Source organism: Balaenoptera ricei, chromosome 17 (assembly GCF_028023285.1).
Source record: "Balaenoptera ricei isolate mBalRic1 chromosome 17, mBalRic1.hap2, whole genome shotgun sequence".
NCBI lineage: Eukaryota > Metazoa > Chordata > Mammalia > Artiodactyla > Balaenopteridae > Balaenoptera > Balaenoptera ricei.
In genome coordinates, this window is record NC_082655.1 from 9,480,003 (window position 1) to 9,502,005 (window position 22,003).

At 35.9% G+C, this 22,003-nt stretch overlaps 1 protein-coding gene across 5 annotated transcripts in view; it reads right to left on the bottom strand.

The window, feature by feature from the left end:
• EFR3A (EFR3 homolog A) overlaps window positions 1-22,003 on the bottom strand; it is an 89,131-nt gene that overhangs the window by 50,415 nt on the left and 16,713 nt on the right. For 2 of the 5 annotated variants that reach the window (XM_059901639.1, XM_059901634.1), the window contains exons 2-5: window positions 9,837-9,913; window positions 7,508-7,635; window positions 6,119-6,269; window positions 1,282-1,403 (exon numbers count right to left, since the gene is read on the bottom strand). In XM_059901639.1, coding sequence (XP_059757622.1) covers window positions 1,282-1,403; window positions 6,119-6,269; window positions 7,508-7,614 — 380 coding nt within the window. In that variant the 5' untranslated portion in view covers window positions 7,615-7,635; window positions 9,837-9,913. Of the gene's footprint in view, window positions 1-1,281; window positions 1,404-6,118; window positions 6,270-7,507; window positions 7,636-9,766; window positions 9,914-13,219; window positions 13,239-22,003 lie in introns of those variants that run through there. The other 3 variants (XM_059901637.1, XM_059901635.1, XM_059901636.1) reach the window with 3 other exon arrangements.

Consider the following 22,003-nt stretch of genomic DNA (forward strand, 5'->3'; position numbering starts at 1 on the left):
TTTAGCAGTGATTGGGAGAAACAGGAAATTTATTATTATAAGATAGTTATAGTTATCCCTATTCTTCTATAAGGCTTTACACTCGTAATAAAGGAATAACATCAGGATCCTAAACGGCCTATAGTATACCAAGGAAAAATTATACTAACAGCATCTCAGACAGAAATAAATCTTATATCTGAAAACTATTAAATTACCCCTCAGCTTTCTTTCTCCAAGTTAAGTAACTTTTACACTTGTTTTTGTTTGTGTAAAGCAACACTGTAGCTTGCATACTTAAAACTAACTAGTTACATTTCTGTATATTCCTTTATTTTAAAAGAAAAGTAAAAATCACAAAACATGCTAAATCTTGACAATCGACTGCCCATGACAACACTCTGAATTTGGGTTAGTTTCTTTCTTTTTAGGTGTATTATGGTAAAGCTCAAACTACATTTACCAGGGTCATTTTGAATTTAATTTTTAACTTTCATATACATGTCAATCTATAGATTGTGTTTGCAGATAAGTATTTGATTCTAGATTACTACCAGGATGTATCTAGAAGAAATGTTTAAAAATGCCCAAATCAGTTGTTATGACAACCTCAGTCAGACAATGATCCCGTAACATACAGTCATTCATTCATTCAATTTATGTATGTATTCATTCAAAAAGTGCTTACTGAGAGCCGGCAACGTGCTCAGCAATATTCAAAGTACTAGTGACACAGCAGTCCTCAAAACAAAACCCTTGCCCTCCTGCAGTTCATCTTCCATAGAGGAGAGAAAACAGATAACAAGATATGAGAAGACAAAGCTTAACTGGGAGTGGGATGGAAGGGTTGATATTAATAAATAAAAGGTGGCTGAGGGAGGATTCTCACGATAAGATGACATTTGAGCAGAAATCTGAACAAAGTGAGGTAAGGCCGAGAGACCACTGTGCAGTCCAAAGGCCCTGGGGAGAAGTGTGCCTCATGTATTCAAGCAAGCGAGGAGACCCATGTACTAGAGCAGAGTGAAAGGAAGAAGAAATGACAGGATCCAACACTGGGGTATGGTGAGCATTAAAGGGCATTCTGGGTTACAGTAAAGACTTTGCATTTTATTCTGACTGAGTTAGGAAACCACTCTCAATTTTGCTGCTTTAGTCAGTTCTTCTAATAGCAATGAAAAGTTGTACTTCAGGAATAAAGCATATATTTTCCCATCTCATTTGGTGATCATTATGTAATATATAAATACAATATTCATCAATAAATAACTCCAAGACTATAAACCATAAAACAATACATACTCTGTTCGTGTTTCTGGATCACTATCACAGGAGTGACACATGGCACTGAAGCGAGATACAAAAAAATCATAACGTCTATGATAGGACGGTGTGTCTTCTTCAATATTTGCAAATTTGACAAACTAAAAAAATAACAATAAGATGTATTATCACCTTTTTGAAAGTGTGGAACAAACACATTTACTTTCATTCATTATTTGTTACATACATCGACAAGAAATATCCAAGTAAAAAGCAAACGAAATATGAAATATCATAAATGCCACATATATACGAAAGGAAGTTTTTGATAACGAACTTTACAAAATCAAGAATATAGCATTATAAACATCGAATATAACTTTGTGATGCAGTCTCTTTTGAGTGAGCCCACTCTCTCAAGAGCTCTAAAGCCCTTCTGCATTTCCTGGATGCTGACAGTGTTTCCATGACAACCTCAGTGAGGCCCAAACCTTCAGGGAATTTTATTTCTTAAATCTCGGGTAGGGAATCTTGACAGTTGTTACATAACGCATGAATGAGTAATATTTATACAAATGAGATGGGACAAGAAAAAAGGGCCCTAAACTGAAGAAAACCAACTCAATAGAGAAGAAAAAATACTGAGATGGTAAAATTTATTCTACCTCTTTTCTAAAGATTACAAAAAGAGAGATATCCATATGTTTAGGAAATTTTAAATATCCTACATGAGTCACAGACCTAGCCATATGATTCCTTAGTATGTAATCTTTTTTTCTTATTTGCTTTCTCATTTATTTGGTAATTTATTACTTCTAAAATAGCCTAAAGCTGTCCTGGAAACAAAACTAAAGTAAGCATAGAATAAATTTGAAAAAATAAAATTATGATACTAAAAGTATTTTAAATTAATTTAGCCAGAGCCAAGTCATCTGTTTTAAATGATAATTTCATATGATTCATATTATCTAGAAAAAGACCACAAATACCACACCTGGTAGAGATGAAACTGACATTCATTACCTATTCTGTACCATATTCTGTACTAGGTGTTTTCACATGAGTTCTTATTTAATCATTCCTACAATCCTGTAAAGCATGTGTCATTATCCCCATTTTACAGACAGGAACACTGAAATTCAGAGGTTAAATCGCTTGCCCATAATGACACTGTGAGTAAATGGTGAAACTGGCATTACAGTTCAGGGGTTTGATTCCAATTTTCAAGATTCCCATACTACACACTGACCATATGAAGAGTTTCAGAAAATATTAAGCCAAATATTTGTATTTTTCATAAAAAGAAACTTTGAATGACACCAGGAAATGCTCAAAAATGTAAATGATAAAAACACATACAACTGTATATACAATATGTTCCCCATTTTCTAAAATATATTTTAAAAAGAAATTAAAATATTAAAGGACTACTTCTGGATACTGAAATTACAGGTATCTTTAACTTGTTTACTCTTTCATATTTTCTTACATTTTCCAAATTTGCTACCAAAAATCACATATTAAATTAGAAAAAAATTAATCAGAAATTTTAAAATTTGGCCATTAAAATGTTAAATGTTCTAGAAAATTTTTAGGCAACACTTTATTCTCTTTTCACTTGTTGAAAGTCACAAATACTCAAGTACTGAGTGATCATTTACAGAAGCCTCTCCTATTGCCCTTTGGCATAAAGAACAGGATAAAACATGTGCAGCTATGTTCCAGGGCAATGCATAGAATATTATCTTCCTTCCCAATTTTATGGAAAAGCTCTTCTAATTCCTGTAACTCTGGGAGCTCTCTAACAAATTCTAAACCTATACACCCTGTGCTAAGATAAATCAATAAAAAGAAAGGTATTATCATTATAGACTTCTTATCATACGTAGGAGTGGAAAAAAATGAGACAGTATGGTGCAGAGATTAGGAATGGATTCTGTTAGATGGCTCTGGATTTGGATCCTGGATTTACTAACAAAATATGTGACCTGTGAAATGGAATATTTAACTTACAGGGTTGTTGAGAAGTTCAAATGAGAACCATGAACAAAAGTTAGCACAAGGCCTTGCTACTTTCTCCCCCTCTCAGCTCGGTGCTCTGTGATGACCCAGATAGGTGCAGGAGTGGGAGGGAGGTCCAAAAGGGAGGGGATATATGTATACACATAGCTGATTCACTTCGTTGTACAGCAGAAACTAACACAACATTGTAGAGCAATTATGCTCCAATAAAAAAAAAATTTAAGGGAAGAGCTAGATATGTTTTGAAAGGTACAACAAAAGGCAGCAGCAGTGTGATCTGAGATGTAGTTTCTCACAGTAAGCGCTATTACATTTTCCACCCAATAAGCTCTGTGGTGGGGACTGTCCTGGGCATTACGGACGGCACGTTCAGCAGCGCGCCCAGCATCCTAGATAGCACTAGCACTCCCCCGACCCCAGGTGTGAAAAATCAAAAACGTCTCCAGACACTGCCAAACGTCCAGTGAGGGTTAGTGAGGCGGGAGCACTGTCCCTGGTTGAGAATCACTGCTTTAGTGTAGTGAATGGTTTAAATGACTGGGCCCTATGGACAACTGTCAAAAATAGTTAAAGAAAAGGTTAAGATTAGCAATAGGCTTCAGAAAAGTGAGATGGATCAATTGAATACAAGAGGAAGAAAAAAAGGAAAGTAACCTCTGCTTTTCCTAGATTTTAATCCACAAAAATGACAGTGTATTTATATAACACAAGTTTTGGAGTAGGAAAGGCCTAGCACTGAATCCCTGTTATATAACACTATTATTTCACTATTTATTTCACATAAATAAATATATTTATTATATTTCACTATGTCTTTGGACATGTTATTTAGCTTCAATTCCTCATCTGTAAAATGGGAATAATACTTCTAAGCTTGAAGGGTTTTTGTGAGAATTAAATGACATAATGTATATGAAGTATCTAGCGTATACTATATGGTTTCTTTTAAAAAACATGAACCAATGTTGCAGAGTGTTAACATTGATTACTATTATGTATTATTATTTATAACAATAATTATTATGTATTATCGTTTATTGATATATTAACTACTTAACATTTTTCTTGCCTGAATCTGTGTTTATGCGGGTATGCTATATTATTCTCTATACTTTTCTATATTTGAAATAGTTCACAATTTTAAAAAAGGGTAAACATAAAAAGTACCTAGCACAATTTCTAAAACAAAGGAGAACCTGAATAAATCATGTACTGTTACACTGAGTCAGCATCAGCACAAAGTGGCAAATGTCAACAAATTAAAATAAAATGTACAAAGACCACTAATAAATACAGAAGCACTAAATCAGTACCAGTCATGTTTGACAGTATTTTTTTAATATTCAATTTTCAATGTTAGACAACTTAGCACCACTAAGAAATTAAAATCAGACTTTCAGGGAACAGTATATAAATAATGTTGGTCAAGATAATATAGCATTTCATTTAATACAATTCATTCAAATCAAAGTAGGTAACTGGAGAATTTTGTCTTTTTCCCAAATGAGTCATTAAAGGAATTCTAATGGCATTGCTGGCTTGAAGTAAAGAAACATCTGGAGATATACACTGAAACTCCTTCCCCCACAGCCATTAAAACATTTCCCCTAATATATAGGATGGATAAACAACAAGGTCCTACTGTATAGCACAGGGAACTATAGTCGATATCCTGTGATAAACCGTAATGGAAAAGAATATGAAAAAGAACATATATATATATATATATATATATATATATATATATATATATGTATCTATAACTCAGTCCTTTGCTGTACAGCAGAAATTAACACAACACTGTAAATCAACTATACTTCAATAAAATTAAAAGAAAAATTTCCCCTAAGCGTTCCCCACCTAAACGTAAAGGAAACAGGAGACGCGTAAGCAGCTCTGTTGCCAGAAATGGAGCCTGTCACACCACCTAACTGCACTTGGAAATAGCCAATATTTTCCCTCTGAAGCAAATGGACAAAATCATATTAAGGGCTTTTTAATGAGGATTTTATTTACATACTCTTGCTTCAAAAAAAGAAAAACATTATATTACTACCAACAATAACTAACAGTGCCAAACACTGCTCTAAGAACTTTATTTATATTAACTCATATCACACAACAGGAGTACCAAGATCGGTACTATTATTACCCTCATTTCACAGATGAAAAACTAAGGCAAGGAGAGGTTAAGTAACTTGCCCAAGATACACAGCTAGAAAGTGGCATAGGCATAATTCAAAGAAAGGCAGTCGAACCCTAGAATCCATGCTGTCAGTCACCCCCTACACTTCCTAACCACAAAATAGTTATCTATAAACAGTAGCAGGTAGTACATGACTCTGTTATTTGTTGATAAATATCTGGATGGGAACATATAGATTGGTTGAATGCCTGAAAGCTTCCTCAGAGATGAAGTTGGAACCGAAAGACTGAAGGTTATACAATGAAACTAAAGACAAGAGGAGAAAGGTTATCACTGTATTTTATTTTCTTTATTAGATATGCCTTCCCCAACCCCACACATGTTTAACAAACTATGGTTCTGGATAAAAGAAAATGAATGTTGTTAGCAGAGATAGTTCAGAAGTACTGTAAGAAGGCCTGGGGGGAAAAGAAAAACCTTCTATTTATGGCCAACTGAGTTTCTGTTGTTCCTTATGATTGGTTAACACCCCAGATTTCACAAGCAGCAACAATAAAAGCTAGAGACAAAATGTTCTAATCATCTACCACTGTACTGGTTGTCCAAATGCCCTGACCAGAGCATCTGCTTCTACCAGATAGACACTCTAAGAAGAGTTAATCCAAGTTATGCTAATTAAACTTAAAATTAGAGAATAGTTTTACTCACAGAATTTGTTCCAAGAACTTGAAGCTTTGGTTCCCCTGATTCCAGCAGCTTTGCTACCATATGAAGAAAGCTTTCTACAAATGGCTTGATGCTTTGAGAATGGCAGGCCATAAGAAGTTGGTCCAATGCCTCCATAGCAATTAAAACATACCTAAATATAAGAGAAAAATAATGTCAACACATCTCTAGCTCTCTTAATTCTCCTAATCACTTTCATAGGGATAATTAAAGTAAGTTTATTTAAATGCACAGAACACAGAAAGGCAAATTTAGCAGCTTCTAAGTGAGATCCTAATCTTCACACAACATAAATGATCTTGAGATTATAAAATATTCCTCATATGGAAGTACATAGAAACTATACTGTACTACCCCATTTTCTCCTGCTCACCAAAAACTCTTCCAGAGCTTCTTTAACATTACCTTCATGTGAATTTTTTTGTAAACACAGATATTCTCCATTTTCCAGGCTTTTAACCACATTTCTTTGCATCCAACCCAAAAGTTATTATAAGAAATGTGCCTAAATTTCTAACATAATCTATTTGTATTTGTAAATATGAGTACATAAAACAGTATCAGCAATATTATAAGGAAAGGTATCATACATTTTACCATATAATTCATCAGATTTTAAAGCCTGTACTAAAAATTAAAATTCAGACTTTAGATAACTTTGCTTGAACAGTCAACTATAAAAACTACTTGTATCAAGACTCACATTTGTATCAAATGCTCTAAATGGTAACAATGCAGAAGTAGAGAAAGCCAGTATAGCACTTGGAGAAAGGAATACTCTAAGAAACTAGTATCATAAAATGACAATATGGAAAAGTATTTATAAACCAAACTGCAAAGTTACTGCTGTTCAAGCACAGAGAATGGATTAAGATGGTAGACCTTTATTTATAGGTAGATGTACAGCTAGCACAGGTCAAATCAGCATGCGCACATATTCTGAATCTTAAGCCTAACACAGCTCTGCTTTATTGCTCCTCTGATAGGTAAAACTGGAGCTGTGATAAAAATCAGTTCGTTAACAGAATTTCTGATAGTTTTCAATTTTGAGACTGATTTTTAAATTACAGTACTGCGCTGACAGACTAAGGGAATCAATTTCTACTATTTCCATTAGGGAAGTCTTAAAAATTAATGGATACTTAAACAACTCTGTTAAGTAACATGAGCTTATTCTTAAACCTGACCACCAGGAAAGTAATAAAAGCTACAGCATCTATTTGATATTACACATTTCCTTATATGATATTACAATGTTTTATTCTCCATATGTTATCTTTCCCTGACTAGATGGCAAAATAATTTATAGGATGATTTAGCCTAGGAAGAATTTTCCAAAGATACTATATTAGCAGCAATTAGTTTCCTTACCCAGACCGATGTCTGACAACATCCCTGCTCAACCTTTCTGCCAGGTAAGAACCAATTCGATCCAGTTTCTCTGGAGCAGATACAGCATAAAATGTCAATTTCTCCATATCAGCTTTAACAAGGCCATCCTAAAAATAAAAATAAAAAAAACAAGTGAAATAGGTTATATTTATATCTATATTTTCACGCTTATTTTTTGTATTTCTAAGTGTTGCCTGTGTCACATTTCCCCTTTTTGGATTGGTAATTAATCCATATTTATGCTGAATCTTCCTGGATATAGCCTCTTAAGAGCTAATCACCATTCTGGATATGCAGAATTTTCAAAAAGTTAAATAAATGCCCCATTTAGGAAAAGCATTTAAATATGCTTTCACAAGCAATGGATTATTCTAACACCTTCCTTTACAGAAAAATAGCTCCATTAACTGCATATAGTGCGTAAGGAATAGAATATATTTTAGTAATTATAAGAAAAGGTTTGGTTATTTGTTCCCCTCATTCGAGCACTCTCTGAAGGCAGGACTATGACACGTAGACCTCTGCACTCTGGGAACCTACTGTTGGATGCGTTTTGGATATACCACAAGATTTGCTCGTTTAATAAATTAAAAATAAGAAATGTAGCCAATTGGGTTTATGGTTGCCATATGTATGCAAGGTTCATGTAAATCTTTTCTTTTCCTTAAACCTTATTTTACAGATTGCTACTTAAGTAAATCTTATCTAAATACTTGGCAAAAATAAAGATTCTTTCTGTAACCATTCTCTAATTTACCTGCCACCACTCCCAAGATCAAAAGTGTTCAAAGCTCCCTCACTGCCTGTAAGTTAAAGGGGGTAAAGTAGATGCCTCGTCTGTCATTCACATTCCTCCATAATCTGTGCTCCACCTCATCTTCAGTAATCGTATGTTCCAGATTCCTTAAGAAAATGATCTGAATATTCAGTCTATTAAATGATACTTCTGAAACATCCAATCAGGAATTGTGTACAATTATCATTCATTACACTTCAATTAGGCTATAGGCACCTTCATTTGAAGGCTCTTGTTCTCAAATGTATCTCTTACTTTACCATGATTTTTCTCTTGCTGGCAACAGAGACTAATCTCTGCTTCTCCAGATGGTGTACATCCTTCAAAGTTCAGCAAATTGCATTTCTTCTGAGAATGCTTCACAGAGATTGCCAACCCATATGATACCTCCTTGATATAAAGGCAGAAACTTTACCACCTATTTTACTTAACATTTTACTTACTGATTTATGCATTGTGATTTAATATTTAGTATGCTTTCGCTTTATTTCAGTCAAATGGATGGAAAGCTTCTTAAAGGCAGGTACCATATCTTAGAGTTATTTATATGCCATAAATTATCCAGGATATCTCGCAGCCAAAATATTTAATTGGCAGGCCTCCTACAAATAGCTGAATATTTAAATCAGATTTGATTAAAAATGAGGCGTATCTCATAAATTAATATCAAGATAACCAAAAGGTTTCTAGAGTTGGCTACATTTTAAAATAAAGCAACTTCTGGAAATCAAACCCATGTAACATTTTTTTGTTCCTATCCATTTAACGCTAGACTAAAAGAGTCTTGGAAAATTTAAGACAGTGTCAAACAAAATCAATCAAAGACAATTGCTTTGAAACCAGTCGTCTTCCACAATAAAGTAACTTCTATGAAAAATTTAAAAGCACTTAAGTAAAAAGAGAACAAACTCTGCCTGGAATATTCTCCCTTTACTGCTCAATTCTCTTCTGAAAATTGTGTGGCCAACCCTATTTATTCTTTGGATCTTAGCCTAGATTTCATTTCCTTCAGGCCTTTCTTCTCCCAAGCCCAGATTAGATATCATTCCTACCTACTCCAGCAGTACCCTGTACTTATTTCTCTATCACAGCATATTCTTTCACACAATGTTGTAATTGCCAATTTACTTGTCTAGGAGCTTGGTGAGAGCAGAAGACCACGTCTGTATTCACAGCTGTGTTCTTGGCATTTCATACAAATGATCTGACACTAGTTCATAAATTTTTGGTAAGTGAGTATTACTTAAATTGAGGAACTATACAGACTAAAGAACATCATCCGTCCAGCATTCTGAATTTATGCTTAATCTAAGAAAAGAATCTGAAAACAAGACAAGCAAGCATGGATCATTTAAAGGTTAAAAAAAAGGAGAGTAGTATAAAAATAGTAGTGCACATGATGAGATTTGGGAGTAAAAGTAGAGAAATGAAATTAGGGAAACCTTTAGGGAGGTCAGCGGGGGGGAGGATGGGCCAGCAAAGAGAAGGAGCAGTAGATGCAGATCAAATTACTTTTGGGTCTTCAGGGAAGATGTTGTCCACCAGGCGCTTGTAGCGAGGACGCAAAGCAGAACAGCAGCAACACACTCCTGTTCAAAGAGAATAAAATCACCAAGTACAGAGATTAATCGAACTGTAAGCCGACCTAGAAATTCAAGTTTCTGAATATTTATGGGTTCTTTAAAATAAAGGGGTAAAGTTCAAACAGCCAGAAATAGAAAAAGGCATGCAAATTCAATTACTAATGAAGAAGTGAAAAAGTTAAATTTCTCCTCCCCTCCCCAAAGACACCAGGTCAAAATGAACATGCTAATGAATTATTCCAAAGTTTCAAACCAAACTGTTCAAACTGTTTTGGGGCGCGTGTGTGTGTACACGCATGCACGCACATCCACGTAAAACCCACCCAATTCATCCTCTAAAGCATATACACAACTGGTACCCCACCTTGCCTCCTTTCTGGTCTCACTTCCTACTACTCTCTGCAGCCCCCACCCCTACCTTTACCTCCCTCACCCTCACTTTTCCTGCCCAGCCCAATCCACTCAGCTCCAGCTACAATGGTCTTAAAATGGCAGTTCGCTCCTAGTGTAGCTGGTGAAAACAGGTAACACCTGTATCTATATGATGCATCATACAAAGGAACCACAATAGTTAGGGAGAACCAACATCGAGGGAAAGTCCAGGAATTTCAAAAAATGCTCAAAGGCTGCTCTATACATTTTCAGTTGTTGGCATCTTGGAAAGAGTCAAGGATTTGGATTAGAAGACCTCGGTTCATTCCAATTCTTTCACTTAAATGGCTACATGACCTTGGGTAAGGCACATCAGCTCTCTGGAAAGAACTATGTAGGTAAGAGGGATCCATTTTCTTGTACTACAAACTAATAACTTAATGGGAATGTTGGTCTTGAGCCATTATAAAATTCTTCCCATGATTTATGAAACTGGGGTATGTGTGTCTGTGTGTAAGTGTGCACTTGTATGTATTTAGAAACCAAAATATGGTATGAGAGAACACTTAAGACAGAAGTTAAGAGAACTCAGACTTAAGCAGACTTCTATGATCTTATTGAGTAATGTTATTCCACAGACAACTTCTCCAGACCTCACTCTGCTCATGAAGTATACATGACTCATGCATGCAGTCATATATCACATCAAGTAAGTGCCCAACAGGCCAAAACATACAAGACTGAGTCCAGATTTGTCGTAGCATGGAGCCATTATATTGATAAAAACAAGACAGAATTAAGACATGTACAGCATCTTTAGTCATCATAAAGCAGTGTGCATACATTATTTAACATTTCCAGCAAATTAGTTAGGTATTATTATCATTACTACTTTACAAGAGTGGAAACTGTAGCAGAACTGACCAAGTAACTTACTCAACAGCAATGGCTGGGTGAGAATCCAATGTCTAACTCTGAAACCTCATGCTCTTTCCACAAACCCATAGACATTAGTGGTCAAATCAATCAAGATCCAAATATTTCATCTGCACCTGCTATGTCCCTAGCCACCATCTGTGGCTAGATGCCACAGATACAAGAAAGTATAAGAGACAAGATCCCTGCCCTTGAGAAGTTCATAAACTTGTTATTAAAAAACAAACAGTGAATAATTCAGCAATATATACACAGGCACTACATGCTGATAATGCGAAATGTTATACATTGTTCAGGATGTTTTCTACTTTAATAGAAGAAAAAATTCCAAAGAGTCCATTAGGGAATTTTTTTCAGACTAACACCAAAATACCTGAACTCTTTTTAAAGTCCAAAAGCAAAACACAGGCCTGATTGCTAGAAAGAAAAACAAGGGTAAAAGCCAAGTAAGCAAAAGTCATATTTCTGTGTCAACTATACCTAATATAAAAATACTTCAGATGAATATTAATACACTGAAATAAATTAAAATCAAGTATGTATCAAGTGATTAACTTACACAGGGCACTGAGCTAGGTACTGCAATGATGAAAGAAGCTTATAACCTGATAAGAAGATTAGGATGAATACTTTGCTATCACTAACACAAGGCCAAATATAGTAAATTCAAATTGCTATTATGGCAAAGAGAGAACGGAACTGAAAAACAAGTCCCAAAGCTTCAAGTTTCCTGTCAGAATGGTAAATTATGTAATTTTCAGTAAGTAAGAAAGAATTCTTAATAAGGTATTACATCTCACATTGACACTTTCTGATATTATACACTGCTTTTAGTTTAAAGAGGCTTCCAAAAATGGGGACTTGGAATACACATAATATCCAGTTCCCACTTTCAGGAAGCTTGGGTGTACTGGAAGAGACAGATAAGTAAAAAGACAAAATGCCCAATAGGTAGCATGGGGTTAAAGGGCAGGGGCTCTGGGGTCACACAGACTGTGGTGAACCCAAGGTCTCTCACTGTCCAGCTAGGTAGGCACGTTACCTTCTCTTATTTTACCTACGTTTCCTTATCAGTTAAATGGGTGTAATAACGCCTTCTTCATATTTATTGGGAAAATGAAATAAAACTATATGTAAAGTTCTTATTAAGGGTGTAATACACAGTAGCATTCAATAAAATGGTAGTTATTACTAGTAACGCTGTAAGTGCTCACAATCAGGGTAAGCAGAGGTGCTTGAGGGCCCTTGAGATAGTATTGCCAACAACGTGAAGACCTTTGCTGTGAATTAATCATCTAAAAATCCAACAAATTTTATATGTGGTTCACAACAAGCCTTCAGTAACAAGAGGAGAACCAGTGGGGTAACCGCTATTTTCTGAACGTGATGTGTGCAGCACTACACTAGGTGCTTTACAGCATCATTCATTTACTCCTACGGCAGCTCTCTGAGGTGCTATTTCCAGCTTTGTGTGATAAACGAGGAAACAGAGGCTAAGGGAGGCCCATCTGTCCCACATCATACAGCTGGTAAGGAGAGGAGCTGAGATTCCAACCAGATCTGATGACTTTAAAGGGTAACTGCCACTCTGAATCCAAGCACCAGACAATTTCCAAATTACTTTAAACATTTTAGCTCTCCACAGACCATTACCATGAACGTGACTGCAGGAATGAGTCTGGCTAACAGATGAGGAATGCACTGCCATGGAGGGAAATAAACAATCACAGTGAGCTTCTCCAGGAGGTTCAAAACGAAACAAAACAAAAACAACTTCTTGACCACTTACTATGCATGAAAACTTACCAACTATAGAGAAGACAGATGAAACTAGATTTGAAAGCTTCAATTTACTAAGGTTTCTATAAAATGATAACATACTGAAGGTAATACAAGGTGAAAGTGAGTGGTAACAATAATCACAAAAGAAATAACTCTATTTTAAATAAGACAATTCTGTACTTATAAGCACAAGAACAAGTAAAATAAAATCACTGGACCTACTCAGGCACAGAAATGTGGTTGACTCCCTTGTTGAAGTCAGTTCATAAGGCTTTTCGAGTTCAGCTGCAGGTACCTGCACATAGTCCTTCATGTTGTAAGAGACGATTTTCTAGCTGATCTTCCTGCTCTTAGATCCTTTTACCTACTGTCCAGGAAGTGCCTAGCTCACTTTACTTGTAATTAATTAGCAGAAGGTACTAATACACTGTAACTTATCTAACGTGCTGACATCAAATATAAAGCTATGGAGAACTTGATAATATCCCTATCAAATTCTGCTGACAAGGCCAAACAGCTTAAACAAGATACTATTATTGTATTGCTAGTTTACTAAATATAGATTTTTGTATAGTTTGAATAAGAACATAAACTTATATTTTTTTTCTTGAAGCATCCCTTTAATTCCTTCTCATCCTAGCTTCTGATCCCTTCCAACTAACTCCTCACTTTTCAACTGCTTCCCAACCTCGTCTTTTCCAAAGGAAAAAGAGGCTAAGCATATCACAAGAAAGCCTCAAGCAACTGGCAGGTCTAAGCAATATGAATTCTTCCTTTAAATTTAATTCTAACACATAAAGGAGAAGGTAACTCACTATTCTCCTCCTGTAGCATATGGAATTTAGAACCCTACGTATGATACAGCAGGAGGAGAAACAGGAAGTCTCGAGTAGGTAACGGAACTATGGGAAAATGGAACTGGGGCATAGCTGGAAAGAAAAATTATGACCAAAAAAAAAGTGCCAAGCTGCATATGACAGTGGTGTGCAGACAGGCTCATGGGGCAATCTGTTCAATAATGCTCTCTGAGCCTTAGTCAGGAAACAGAAAAATCCTACCAATCTCTCAGGGTTAGGAGTACTAAATCAATATAAAAATTGCCTGGAATATAGAAGCCACTTTAAGAACATTATATATATATAATAATATATATAATCTTTTGGTAAATTTGTTTTTTGGTAAATTTTGCCCTCCTAAATTAACCATTTCTTCTTTAAAGACACCCAAGACATCATGTGGATTCACCAGTGTCTCCTAGTCCTCACCTCAGGCAGGAGTGAAATGTATCGACCTCTATCATCCTCCTTCTTTGATGGTGAGGTGTTAGAAATAATTTCCAACCCGTCCTGATCCAACAGGCATTCACAGAAGGACTTGAGTAGCTGCACAGAAAACCTCATGGCTGAGCTGATAGAAGCCATGGATCGGATCGGGTACATGGGCACACAGGGGTGCTGGGAGAATTCTGCTTAATGGGGCCAGTAATCTAAGTGGCTGGTCCACCAGTGAGTACTCCTAGTTTGTGATGACATTTGCTTTCCTATGCAGCTTTGTAAGTCTGGGGGTTTGGATAATTAATTAAGACCCCTTTTAAAATAAGTTACTTATGCTTTCAACTAACTATATTACCAATGATAATTTAAACCTAACTGGAAATAGTAATATCTCCATTATTAAATTATTAATAATTAAACTATTAATGTCTATTATTAAACACCATCATGGTACTGAGTACTTGGGAAAAAGCTACCCTCTAAAACAAAAATAATAAGTTACTGTCACTGAAGTTGAAGAATGTTTAGATCTTATGATGGGAACCAACTGTATGATTTTGAATTAGGTTTGTCTCATGATCTATTAAAGGAGAAATTAACAGTATCTATACCTTCTACAAAACAATTATATTATCTCTGTTAATTCTAACATGTAATGCATTAGGAATTCTCTGGCATATTTAGGGCTTACTAGGTGTCATACTTTCAAATGGGAATGGCTATGATTACTGGATTTTGGTCTTTATGATATTTCTATCATTGTGTCTATAACAAATTATTGTACTTATTTATACACATGTCTGTCTTTCCCCCCAGAAAATGAGTCACTCCAACATAAAGCCCATACGTTTTGTTCATTGTTGTGCATGTCTGGAATATAGCAGACATTCACAAAAAATGTTCCTTCACTAAATGAATGTGGACCCAAAGTTCACTGATAAACAAAATGAATTTAATATCTATCGATATGTGGTATAAAAATCAAAATGATAAAGTACACTGCCCACTACAAAATACTAAATAAATGCCAGAACAATATAATTTCTCCAACGAATAGCTGACAATGTCAAACGAATCACTTTGAACAATTCATGTTTTATTTTTAGGCCTAGTGGAAGCTATCAGTAATCAAGGTGAAAAGAGACAGCGTGTTTTTCTATTAGAAGATTTAAAAAATTCATTACTTCAAGACCTCGAGCTCTATGGTATCCAAAGCCCTTTAAAAGAGTCTGCATCACATATAGTCTCTTCAAGGTTAAAATTAAAAGTCAAGTTATTCATTCAGTTAGTGTCAGAACAAGACATTCACTTCATACAATTAAAAGATTTAGCAATATTACAGTCCCACTCACACATATCCCTCCCAAGTACCAAACATGTAATATGTAGATTTACATATACCATACACACACATATAGACACCATATATAAAGCCTGTAATACGGCTGTTCTTCCTGCACTTCAACACATGTACAAGACACTGTGTTAAGAGCCACAGGGGATCAAAAAGGTAACTATCTACTTGAAAAGACAAAGGTTTAAAAATTGAAATCTAAAACAAGATTTGGACAACACTGGAGGACAAGGGACATCTAATGTCAAATGGACCACATGGCCATAGGGCCACAGAAGTTGAGAGAAGAGAGAAAGCACTCCCAGGTCAAATGAAGGGAGGTTTTGTGAAGGACATGGGATTTGAGCTGAGGGCTCCCCCTGCAGAACAAGTAGACTGAACTATAAGGATACACTGAAGACAGTGGAGGATGATTACAGGCAGGTGGGACAGTGCAAGTTTCACTATGGAGGACGGCGCATGGAAAACCCAAAATGCGTTTTCTAATGACCCAGAGCTTAGAAAGGAAGGAACGTAGAAGGTGGCACAAAGGAAGCATCAAAAGGGTTTGGTGACTAATTAGATAGGGGTCAAAGTAAAATGGGAACAAAATAGTCTTATCTTTAGGAAAGTGTTCCTTTTGAAAGGATTCTAATCCATTAGAGGAGTATTTTATTACATGATTCTTTCCACATGTAATTCTATACGTTCTCTCCTTTCATTCTCAATTTCACTACTTGTTCTTTATTCCCAGGCACATAAACTTCATGGAAAAGAGGACAACAAAGGCAGTAAATGGAATTAAAGCTCCAATTCTTTTTTAAAAGGTGGTCTTCCCACTGCATTGCAATACTTGCCTCTACAAAAGGCATAACATAGACAAAACTCTGCACACTTCACAAAACTACTCTGAGATACTCTCTGTAGGGAAAAAACAGCTTTTTGCTGCGTCAACTAGTGATCAGTCTGTACTCAACACATTTTTCCCCCACTATCACAATTTTAAAGGAAAAAAATATATTAGGCATTGTCCTACTTACAGTCAATTTACAGATTTATACCTAGACTTTACAGTATACTATCATACTTAACTGAAAAAAAAAAAAATATTACTCAGTAGAGTTACCCAAGGACAAGAGCAATAAAATACAGAATAATCATGGTTTTTAGAAAATCTAATCCTGCAAGATTGCATTTGAAAACCTTTTGGAATCCTCATATGGAAAAAAAAAATACCACAAACATTAAAATAAGGAAATACAATTCTCTATTGATTTCATCTGATGTTGGCTTAGTTTGCAAAACAAATAAGAAAGGATCCACTGGATGATACAGAAACCAGAGCTGCAACCAGGAAAAAAAAAGTACTCACACCTCTGTCCCCACCACCATTAGGACATAGTGTATGGTTCATCCCTACTTCTAAGACCATATGGCCAGACTCTGCGTGCCACAGACCTTCTTCAAGTGCGCTCAGGGGTGGTCCTGGAAGGGAGTACACAGCGCTCCGGTGTCCCCATCTCCGGAGGTAAGAAATTAGATGAGGCAGAACTGAAAACTGAAATAGTATGTGATTCCCTTTTTTGTTTAATAGATAAAATACTGACTAAAGGTCCTCCATGATAATGTCAGTAGTACTGTTAAGAATTACAAAAGGAATCACATTTTCTCCATATGTAATTGTTTAAAAAAGCATGTGAACAACAACTTTCCCCTTGAATCCACACCATGGTACTGACTATTATATTGATAATTATTTTGCACAATTAATATGTTTGGGGGGAAGAGAGAATTATGTAATGGTCAAAGATAAATTTAAGGATTATGATTAAGATAGAGGAACAAGGGCATAAGGCAAATCAGACTATGTAGAATTTATAATGTAACTGAGAAGGTAAAATACTAAAGCACAAATGTGTTTTAAGAGTCCTATTTAAAACACAGTCTAACAAAAACTCTAGCTGACAAAAAACCCTTTATCTTCAAAAGGAGATTTAATACCCAGCTAGGGAAACAGTTGGCAAAGTAATTGAGGGCTCTGACAGTTTCCATCTCTGTAGTATATTTCAACAAACCAATCTTTGGAGCTTTGTACAAAAACTTATTTTCCACTTCTCAGAGCAAATCTTGGTAAATATGTAATATGACAAAGCTAGCCAAAGAGTACAGAAGTATCTTACGTTAAGAAGAAAATGTGTTCTTCAAAGATAAACAAAAACTGAGATCAGTGTATATCTAAATTCCTTTACTATGAAAAAGAACAAAAGAAACTGAACTTACAACTTTCCCTTTAGTTAGAACTTCTTGTAAAGAACCCTTAACATGAACAAATGTTCATGGAACACCATGGAATATTGTTTTTTTATGTGTTCTTGAAAATTGTTTTTCTTATATCAATGCCTAGACATAAGCTAATGGCCCAAGAATTCTCTCTCACCCATTTAGAATCCATTTTGAAAGGGCAAAATTTTCTTGAGACAGCCAAAACCTTCTATTGTATAGTTCAAAAATAAGATTAAAATAAGTTAAAAATTCCACATTTAAAAAACACAAAAATTCTCAATAAAAATAAAGATGCTACTAGTCTTACCTGTTAGAGGACAACAAAACTTCAGGGTCTATGAATCCTCACATTAGAAATCAAAATACAGAAAGAGCCACTAACATTAACACAGCAAAGACAAACTTGCAGAGCCTCAGAAGGACCTCTATGGATAAGTAAAGGCAGGAACTCCATTTGCAAATCACTGATTCAGATGGTTCTGAGGCCCAGGGATGCTTAGTAATTTAGCATCTCTAGAGTGACTTCAGGATGCTATTAATAATTATGCCAGGACCAGTGATATAAATCTTGGCAGTCACAGGCAACCTAGGACCTAGGATTATCCTAATTCTCTTAGACGGAGTATTGGGACATGTCTAAAGGCATCAAACAAAGTAGACAAGTTTTCAGTTACAGCTACAAAATGAGGAAAAGCAGCAATAATCCAGCCAAGGAAGATAAAGAAAAAGGTAAGGAAAAAAAAAAAAAGAAACATAGAACATTGGTTAAAAAAATAATAATAACTTAAGAGTTTACCTGGCTTTAATTTTTCTGGTATATAATAACTATAATCGTAATATATCAAATGATGTAATAATTTTTTGTTATTAACTGGTAAAGTCCCTGCACATCTGTAATTAATGTTCTATAAAATGCCTACTACAGTCAAGGTATGAAGCTAGGGACTGTGATGGGATGTGTGAATAAGTCACAAAACGGGTTCCTAACATGAAGACCTTTAAATTATAACAAAATTGTTTTTTGTTTTTTTTTAGATTCCATATATATGTGTTAGCATACGGTATTTGTTTTTCTCTTCCTCGGGGCAGGACAAGAATAAAGATGCAGACGTACAGAATGGACTTGAGGACACAGGGATGGGGAAGGGTAAGCTGGGACAAAGTGAGAGAGTGGCATGAACATATATACACTACCAAATGTAAAATAGATAGCTAGTGGGAAGCAGCCGCATAGCACAGGGAGATCAGCTCCGTGCTTTGTGACCACCTACAGGGGTGGGATAGGGAGGGTGGGAGGGAGGGAGACGCAAGAGGGAGGAGATATGGGGATATATGTATATGTATAGCTGATTCACTTTGTTATAAAGCAGAAACTAACACACAATTGTAAAACAATTATACTCCAATAAAGACGTTAAAAAAATTTTTTTTTAAACCAAGCAACAACAAAAAATACTAACAAAATTGTAAGAAATCAATACTACAGAAAACAAGATGATTATTCCTTTACTAAAAACGAAAGGCACATGCAAACAAAACCATAATGGCAAGTAACCAAATTCACCCTCAATCTCCGGGTAGAATTATATATTTCTAATTATGCTGATTTTTCTACCATACTCTTAACAAACATTATCTCTAGGGAACAATTAGAACACTCTCAACTTCCCTAACTAAAACAACACTCTCAACTCTTCTGCTTTTAAGATGTGAATGTGTTTATTACTCTCTTATGATAAAAGGTTACCTCATAAGAAATCCTACCTAAGTAAACTGTGTTTCCATAGTACAATGCTTTCCTTAGGGTTCTATGAGCCATCTGAAAAACAATCTCCTGGAATATATGTTTTTAACTGAATACTCCCTGGCCCCAGCCAGGACCTTCTGAGTCAGTCTCTAGAGATGGGATACCAGAATTCCTATTTCTAGAAATAACCCCCGCTTCCTACTATGACCATTCAAGTTCTCAAGAACCACTCCCCTTGCATAATGATTTAAAGAACTACGTATATGATTTTTTCTTATTGTGTACTTGAGGTACGCAGGACATTGTACTTACTACCTAACTTACGCAATGGATAAAAAATGATAATACCGGCGGCATCTTAAGTTAATCTAATACATTACAATAAATGAATCATATAAAGCACCATTTATGAGACCAAATGAATGACAGAGATGACAAATACTAGGGCATTTGGAAACAACGTCACAGAAGATACTGACCTGACAGAACTTCACTGCCAACAGTGCACTGGTATTCGTGGCTGAGGTCCCTAGAACTTCCCCATCACTGTGAGATGCCACCACCATACCTCCCTGTGGACTAGATTTTCTAAACAACTTACGTTAAGTGAATACTTGGCAGACCCATGCTGGAGATAAATCAGGGTGAGGCACTAAATGGCCTTTAAAATCCTAAATCAAGTACTGGAGCAAAGGAAAACAAATTATCATGGTCAGACTTCGCACATGATTTTCTAAAATATGACCAGAACTTTGAAATTTCCCCTTTTCCTAAAAGACTGCTCTGGTATGCTTCTCTGTATTTCATGCCACTTTGTCCTTAAAATTATCAGTCCTTGGAATTTATTTTACATGCAATAGCTAAGGAATGAGCTCTACAGTTTGGAAAAATTGTTCTATTCTCCTGACCTACCTTTCCTAGAGAAAATTTCTATTATAAGGAGGAAGAGTGACTTATTTTACTGGTGAGTCTGGACAAAGGAACTGAGCATGCCTTGAAACATAAGCTCCGGATATATATCCTTAGCACTTACGCAATGCCCAGCACATAGGGAGAGTGCATATCTATTTGTTGAATGAATGAACAGTGCACTCTCAAACGTTTCTCTTTCAAATCTGCCTTCTGCAAGTCACTCTTTCTGCCTCTACGTGATCAGTATATTTGGTCCTGGAAGGCTGTCTCTACGTGGCCACTAGGGGGTTACCCAGAAGTCTAACTCAGAGTGTCCTCCTTGCAGAAGGCTGGTAAGTGCATTTGCTCTGCCAACCTGGAATGTCCCTTAGACACATCGTTGGAAAGTCTAGATTTGGATGGAAAGTAAGTGGGAAGCCTGATGATAGACAAAAGTCAAACCATATTTTCTGACCCAGCTTTACTAGTAATAAAGCTCATATTTTGACTTTTATCAGCCTGATATTTATACTTCTCTCAATTGGGTCCAAATTCAGAGGGGAACAAGGGTGCAACTGCTACAGTCTTAAAATCAACAGAAATATATCTAACTGGAAAAAACACATACACAATCACATTAATTCTTTCAGCAAGGTTTTCATGAGACCTGCCATGCCCCAGACACTAGGCTAAATGCAGGGAAGACAAATACAGGTCACAGTCCCTGGCCTTCAGGAGCTCATAGTCTGATAAGAGAAGATAATCACATACAAAGAGAATTATAACTCTATGTGACAACAGCTATGACAGAAGAGATTGCTATAGGAGAACAGTAGTACAGCCCGAACCTTCCTGCAAGAAGTAATAACTAAACTAAGTCTTGAAGAAGAAGTAGGAATTCAGCAAAGGGGGGAGGATTATCATTCTAGGTGGAGAGAGCCACATGTTAAGAACAAGAGTGTCGTTTTAATTTGCAAACAAACATAAAGTTCTGCAATATGAGAGAAATGGCTAGACAAACTTGTAGGAAGCAGACTTGGAAACCAACTGAACTTAGAAGGTACAAAGAGGGAGGAGTCAAAAGGAACAGACAGGGTAGTTTGGACAAGTGGTTGGATGGTGGTGTCCAATAAGGAACAGAGGAAGACAAATTTGGGGGTAGGAGGAAGTATCAAAAAGAGAATAAACGGAGCTGGAGGAATCAGACTCCCTGATTTCAGACTATACTACAAAGCTACAGTAATCAAGACAATATGGTACTGGCACAGAAAATGAAATACAGATCAATGGAACAGGATAGAAAGCCCAGAGTTAAACCCATGCACATATGGTCACCTTATCTTTGATAAAGGAGGCAAGAGTTTACAAAGGAGAAAAGACAGCCTCTTCAATAAGTGGTGCTGGGAAAACTGGACAGCTACATGTAAAAGAATGAAGTTGGAACACTCCCTAACACCATACACAAAAATAAACTCAAA